Source organism: Octopus bimaculoides, chromosome 14 (assembly GCF_001194135.2).
Source record: "Octopus bimaculoides isolate UCB-OBI-ISO-001 chromosome 14, ASM119413v2, whole genome shotgun sequence".
NCBI classification, from domain to species: Eukaryota; Metazoa; Mollusca; class Cephalopoda; order Octopoda; family Octopodidae; genus Octopus; species Octopus bimaculoides.
In genome coordinates this window covers 44,900,946-44,908,829 of record NC_068994.1, presented here as the reverse complement: position 1 = coordinate 44,908,829, position 7,884 = coordinate 44,900,946, and the positions used below count along the sequence as shown (strand labels likewise).

Sequence of the window (7,884 nt, the reverse complement as noted above, 5' to 3'; positions counted from 1 at the left end):
TCAGCTCTTGAATTAAAACTGATAGTCCCAACCTAATCTGACTTCTAGAACCGCATCTAAAATTCAAAATTACGCAGTTCAAAATTGGAATATTATTGAAAAGAGTAATCATTAATTAATGTTATTGTTTGTTTGAATTAAAAAAAAAAAATTCTTCTCCCCACATGTAATCACGGCCATGTGAGTTCGAGTCCACACTTTTCTCTGCAAAATAGGGATAGTTTATCCTGTTCAGGCTATATTATTAGCATTATTCTGCGATTGAGAATTTAAAATCACTTCCTAAAAGACATCTCAACGCTTCTAAAAAAGCAAACTTTGTTTATTTACGTTTGTCGTAATTTGAATTTCACAAAATAAATTTAACCTTTCTACATTTAATCCGGTCGTATCTGATCTAAACACACTAACGATGTCATGCTAAAAATATACAAACACCATTGCTACAAGATAATGCGTGATTAATTAAAAACAATGGGAATAAATAAGCATTACATTTGACAGAGGAGTCTGAATGCTGAAGGGTTAAAGATTGCTTTCTGTTCTATATTCATTCTATAAAGTAAAGTTCATAAGGAACATGGATATATATGTGTGTTTATAAGGAACCTGGATATATGTGTATGTGTGTGTACATACATATTCCTTCTGTCTTACATATATACATATAATATATGCATAGACACAGATATCTACGTTTCTGGATTGTGTAATCGATACTAGAGTGCTTGTTTTTTGTGTGTATATATTTTCGTTTCTCATGTTTTTCTGCCTCAGGTCTTTCAATATTACACCAGCCTACATCTGGTCTTGACCGGTTACAACCAGAAAACCTGCTTACATCTCCAAAAAATGTTTTTATTTCTATTTCCCCCCCCCCCTTTTGTTGTTGTTTAAAGCCCTCAGCAATAACGTACACATGCACACATACATGCACATCTACACACACACATGCACGAGCATGTAAATTCTTGTTTCTTAAACCCTACTTTTTTTTTCTTTAGTTTTATTTTTATTCTATTTCAGTCTTTCCCGCTTTACCTCCTCTCATTCATCCTTTCCTTTTTCTTTTCCTATTTTCCCCCCCTTTCTCTCTTTCTCTTTTTGATTTATATCTTTTCTCTTTATCTTTCATTCTGAGATAAAGCTGTTCTTTTCATCTCTCTCTCTCTCTTTCTCTCTCCTCCCGTCTCACATACACACACACACAGATTTGTACATATACACAAAACCTATTTTGCATAGTCTTCTTCATCTCCCTTCTCCCCGTTGTCTGCTCACATAAATTTGCCGAAATACCTCCCAATACAAACCTACTGACTTCCTTCTCACCATCTCCCTCGTACACCCTCTCTCACACTAACCCTGTGTCTTTCACCTCCAAGGTACATACTTATTACTATAGCTTAACCAACTATGCCAGCCTTACTAGCACAGATATGATGAATGATTAATGTGAAGAATGTGTGCGCGCGTGCTGGTTGTCATACTTTCCATAGCATTTCACTTATGTTTTATATATAAATACACACCATTAATAGGGACCAAATAGTAAAAAGATTTAATAGTGTACTTATTTGTTTAAATTATTATCTTTCGTGTTTTTGTATCAAAATAATTAAATATAATTGATTTACTTTGAGGATGTTGGAGTTTTTTTAGGTGAGGTATAACATGAATTTTAGGTCATAGAGTAGATAATTTCGGGACAGTTACAGCTTGGTAGTGTATCTGGTATTTATATTGGTGTGACGCTAATGTTTATTGTCAGCATAAGTGTCTAATGTATATCATTTCCTTGTTTCTGTCCTTGCACTGTTGGCATGTTGGGACACTGTCTTGGTGGGCTTAGGTGAATAAATTGATCCCAGTACTTATATTTTTTAAGTCTGATTTTTTATTCTGTGGGGGTGGGTGGGGTGGCATGTAAACAAACCAACACCGATTGTCAGGTGGTAGTGACGAGGGAGGACAAACGCAAACACACAAACATACGTGCGCACTCACGAACGTAGGATCTTTCTGATTTGACGGGCAACACTTTTCATTTATGTTTTATGTAGTGTTTTTGGTACCGAAACACTTTCAAACTTTGTGTTATAGATCAGATAAAAAATTTTGTATTCGAAGTTATTTCATGTAAAAAATTGTTAAGAAGGCTAAGAGAAAAAGTTGTTTTATATGACACATTCTACCAGTATCCCAAGTTTGAAAGTGTTTCGTTAAGAAAACAAGTGGTGCCCGTCAAATCAGAAAGATCCCGAACGTATATATTTTTATGTGATGGATTTTCATGTCGAAGACGACGTATGAGCGTTCAGCTTTTTGAACGACCTGCACAAATGATTTGTTTCTGGTGATCAAGTGTATGTGCCACACATTAGCTCACTCTCACTCTATCAAATCGATGTTGTCTGAACGAGTACAGTGTGTGCCATGCATCAGATATCAAAGTGGTCATAGAGCTATGTGAGATGAAGTGTTTTGCTCAAGAACACAACACACCACCAGGTCTAGGAATAGATCACTGGATCGTGAATGCAAAATCCTAACCACTAGGCCGTAAATATAATATATGATGTCTACGGTATACATGTATATATATATTGGGTCATCCCATAAGTAAAGCGGTTTTTTCAATTGCATGAACAAAAAGTTGGAGGGAGAAGGGATAAACTACCTGCATTAACTGGATGCCCTTCCTAACGTCAACCACTACAAGAGTGTAGTGGGTGCCTTATATGTGCCACTTGCATGGGTGCCAGTTACGCAGCGCTGGCATTAGCCACGACTACCATCTCACTTGGTTTGACAGGTCTTCTCAAGCACAGTATTTCGCCAGAAGTCTTGGTCACTCGTCACTACCTCTGTGAGGTCCAACGTTCAGAAGGTGCTTTTTATGTGCCACCGGCACAGGCATGATGTATACAGTGGGTTTCCACTCGGTTTCTGTCTGCCAAATTTACTCACAAAGCATTGGTTAACCTAGCTAGTGCTATTGTAGAAGACACTTATCCAAGTTGCCGTGTATACACAGACACACACACATATTTGTATACTTATGATGGGCTTCTTTCAGTTTCTACCTACCATATCTGCTCACAAAGCTTTTGTTAACCTGAAGCTATAATAGAAGACACTTTTCCATATATTCCATCGTTAATATACATACTGTTTGTAGTATTGCTGAACCTACATTTTCTTTCAACTCTCACTATATATGATATATTTATGTAAACACCGACTGAATCAGCCATCTAATCAATGTCTTCTTTTTTTGTTTTTCAGGTTTCTATGGCAGACCATGGACAACAGATCAACGAAGAATTTTATTCAAATGGTAAATTATAATTGTTTTCATAAACATCTGTGAACTATGTAAAGAAAATGTTTCTTATTGGTTTATTGATGTATTCTATTGTACAGTGCCATTGGCTGTATGGATAAGGTAGTGGGTGGTCTTTTGCTGCTGCTGCTACAGCTTGTACACTAATGCCATAGTGTAATACATGTCTAAGAACAATATATAAGACTCATATACATACTTTAGTAAATTGTAAAAATGGCTGCAACAATTACATGATAATTTTTCTGTTCATCTTTATCTCTTTCGAGATAATTTTTTTCAATATTTAGGTCTATTACGCTTTTATCTTTCATTGGTTTCAGTCAGTTCACTGTGGCGACAATGGGGCACTGCCCTTAATTTTTTGATAGATCTTATCAACCTTAGTTATTTATTTCATTCTTGTACTTATTTTATCAATATTTTATTTGTTGAACTGCTATGTTACAGAATATAAAGAGACTGGCATGGTTCTAGGTTCAGTCCCACTGCATGCCACCATGAGCAAGTGTCTGTGAATGGATTTAGTAGATGGAAACTGAAAGAAGCCCATTGTGTGTGTGTGTGTGTGTTTTTGTGTCTTTGTTACCCAGCCAGCCCTTCCTTACTGCCTGGCAACTGGTGTTGGTGTGTTTACATCCCTATAACTTAGTGGTTAAGCAAAAGAGACCATTGGATAAGTACCAGGCTTAAAAGAAATAACTACTGGAGTTAATTCATTCAACTGAAATTCTTAGAAGGCAGTGCTCCAGCATGGCTGCAGTCTAATGACTGAAACAAGTAAAAGATCCTAAACAGTTGTTTCATTGATCTCAGTGTTTTATCTGCCAACAGCATTCTATTTCTCAGCACAGTTCACATGCTCTCTCTCTTGCTTTGTGTGTGTGTGTGTGAGAGAGAGATATAGGTGAATTGGTGGAGTCATAAGAACGAAGGATAAAATGCCTTAGAGTATTTGTTCATTAAGTTCAGCTTTGCCTTTTCTTCCTTAAGGTTCAACCAGTAAAGTACCATATCTTTTTTTTTTTTTTTTAAAGGCCTTTATTTGTTTCTCTATCTGTATTATTTTTGTTATTTACTTCAGGATGAGCAAAATGGGACTCAACACATACCTGTATGCCCCGAAAGATGATTGTAAGCACAGAGCCATGTGGCGTGATTTATATTCTGTGGAAGAAGCTGGTAACTATCTTTATCTCTTTCTCTTTGTTGTTTATTGCATGTAAAAAAAGAAAGTCTTGTCCTTTTGTTCTTTTAGGGGCATGAGACATTTTGATCCTGCCTATTTGGTATCACTGATTCGATGCTGACTTATTTGACATCAGACATTTTCATGTTTCTTTTGTTCACTTCCATCCTTTCTCTCTTTCTTTATTTATGTCAGTCATCTTCTATTAATAAATTGTAATGTTTGTGTGTGTGTGTGTGTGTGTGTTTGTTTCCAGTGCCAAAATGTACTGTCACCAAACAGGTTCAGTATCCAGTCAACCATACCAAATTACCAGCATCCAAACAGCTATGCCCAATTGCTCCATTTTGTTTAGTTTGATGTGAAATGACCAAATGGTTATGATATCTGACTGGTAACTTGGTGATTTCGAGTTCAAATTTCCTACAGCTACAGATTTTGTCTTACGGTTCTTCTAGGGAAGATGTTTCATTTTTACATTGTTCCATTTCATTTGAGAGAGTAGATGGTCATCTTGGTAAAATAATGGATGACAACCCATAAAGTTAGTGTTTTATATCCTGTCACTGCTAACATATTTAATTGTAGGTCAAGATGTGTAACAGTTCTCAATAGTCCAATTCACCCAGTTCAGAGATGGTGAACTTTGTTTACTCCAGCATATTGAAATTTTAATTTTAGTAATCTTGTCATTGGATTATCACTAACATGTGTTATAGTTTTAGCTTGTATGTAAGAAATAAGCTTTTTATATGATATTGCAGGTGTTTCAGGCAGAAAGGCCTATCATCAGAAGTAAACAGTCAAGAAATGGTAGTCTTTATTGCACTAGCCATGTTAGATTGTGTCAACTAAAAATTTAAGATGTGCTGTCTTAAAAAAAATCCACCACATTTCCTCATGGCATTGCTTCAAAAACCCCAAGTGAATAACTTGAAACATGTTGCAGGTGTCATAGGTTTACCATCACAGATCTTAAATTTAGATCGGTGCTGTACAGTGGTTTTAATTTGCTGCTACTGTTGTTTAGCTGTAGGTCAACTCTGCTCAAGCAGACATTCCACCCGTGACTCTTGTTTCTTGAGGGCAAGGAGTATGTAAGTCTATATTTCCTAAAATGGTAATGGATTATTTGAGAAAGATTAGGCTGTTATTTCTAGCAAGTCGAGTGTCCACATAGGGGTTTCCTTATTTGCTGTTATTAGCAGGTAGCATTGCAACTGAAGCGTGTTTTGTTAGGTGGCAAGTGATTAGTTCATATTCACAAGTAGGCCTACAGAAGTCAATAGGAAACCACTCCAGTGTACTTCTCTCTCTTAAATATCTACACAAAGACTAACATTTTGGTGGTGTCCCAACAACAAAATAAGACATCACTACCAGTTGACTGAGCAGTGGTTTGTAAATACTTGATTGAAATTCACCTGCGATTGTCTAGGAGTCATGTGGCTAAAGTATTGGGACTACCAGCTTCTGTGTCAAATTCCCCTATGCAGGCTTTCCATGTATTCACATAGGGATACTTATTTTGCATACCTCAGTCCATGAAGTTGTCAGGAACATTATGTTGGGACCATATGTTTTAGGATTGTTAGTTGTGAAAGACTTTCGTCCTATCCAGGATGGAAAACATGGGGATTCTAGCTCTAATTTGCTCTAAATGCCATGGAGACTAAAGCTAAACATTGTCCTTAGAATTTCATTTAGGTCTCTTGGGGCTATACAACTGTTACTATATTTTTGAGAAGTTACTACTGATAGACTACTTGACTACTGGTGTTCTGTTCTGCTAAAACAAGCGATTGCATTTAGATACAAATTCTTATGTTTGTCAGATGTGAAAAAAATGGACAAATTATTTTTGTTTGTCACCTTTTAATCATTTGTTATTACCTGTCTTTATTTCTAGATTGCCTGACTGGTCTCATTGATGCTGCTCACGATCAGAATGTTGAGTTTGTTTATGCGCTCTCGCCAGGTTTAGATATCACATATTCCAGTACAAAAGATGTCACTGCCTTGAAGAGGAAGTTGGAGCAAGTATGTATCTGCTGCTTCTTGCTATTTTTCCTTCGCCACCCTCTTTCTTTACTCAATTTTCCTTCTTTTTAATTAAATTTGTGCTGATGATAATGATGATCATTATCATCTTAATGAGAGTCTCTACAAACAGGACAGTTGAGAGAGAGTGCTCTATACCTGGACAGGACAGTGGATGGGGTACATGCCATGAAGTAAGTATGATTTGCCAAGACAAAGCAATGGGGGAGAGAACATGCCTAAGCTACATCACATAGAATGAAATGAAACGTTGGCTGTGCTATTTACAGTATGGTTTTTCACCTAGATGAAGGCATGACTTATCCAGAGCTATGAATGTGTTGATTGAACTTAGTCTTTCTACTTACTCTGTGCCTAGGTTTGTTCAATCAGAGCTGATCTGAAACTACACAATAACAACAAACTTTGTACACATAGTTTTATTGTCTTTTTTTCTTCTTTGTGTCAACGAGTTGGATATATGTTCTACAAAGTGTATCTCTTTTCTTTTGGTCTGGCATCATATCTTTGAGGCCCAGCCCATTCAGGTCTAATCTCATCACTTCCTATGTCTTTCTCTCTTCCAACTATCTTTCCACTGTCACATGTCACACTATTTTCACAGATGATATGCATCAGCTATACATACCAGTGGTGTACTTCCATTTTTTCTGCACATATTGGTCAGTTGCACTTTGCTGCCCAGTGCTTTTCCAGTTCTGCAGACTTAGAATTATTTAATGAACTATGGGGACTTGATATAATTTTGGAAAGGTCATGGAAACAAAATCTAATTTTTTTTCAATAGTTAACGAAATGTTCATGAATGTTATAGAATAAGCTAGGCATGACATATTACTGCAAGCAAAAGCTGACAAAATGCCTAAAAAATATCAGATGTTAATTTTATTTCATTTTGAAGAAATTTTTCTCTAATTTAATTTAATAACAGAAAGACTCGTGGAGGATTGTAGATATGTCAAAATGGTTTGTTTTTGCTACGTATATGCTTGGAACATTTGAATTAGGTGTGTGTGTGTGTGTGTAGCATGGGAGATAACTCTCGGGTTTGTTAAAACGAAAGAATCCGCGGAACTATTTGATTCTGATATGTGAAACTTTAAGTAATGGCCGCAGTAGTCATCTATAACAATGTTTTATTGTACTATACATGTTGTGTGGTCTTTACTTTGTTTGTAGCACTATTTATAAATATGATACTTTATATGTATTGAACATTAAAAGGTTTTATGATTCATTCAGTGATACTTGTCCATTTAACAAACTTTCGCCATGCTCATTTGCTGAA

General features: G+C 36.1%; 1 protein-coding gene across 1 annotated transcript in view; it reads left to right on the top strand.

Moving 5' to 3' along the window:
- The window catches only part of LOC106884279 (protein O-GlcNAcase), a 48,128-nt gene that overhangs the window by 12,433 nt on the left and 27,811 nt on the right, over positions 1 to 7,884 (top strand). Inside the window, exons 2-4 of the mRNA XM_014935571.2 lie at positions 3,289 to 3,340; positions 4,431 to 4,528; positions 6,445 to 6,575. Of these exons, the coding sequence (XP_014791057.1) occupies positions 3,289 to 3,340; positions 4,431 to 4,528; positions 6,445 to 6,575 (281 nt within the window). The remainder of the gene's footprint in view (positions 1 to 3,288; positions 3,341 to 4,430; positions 4,529 to 6,444; positions 6,576 to 7,884) is intronic.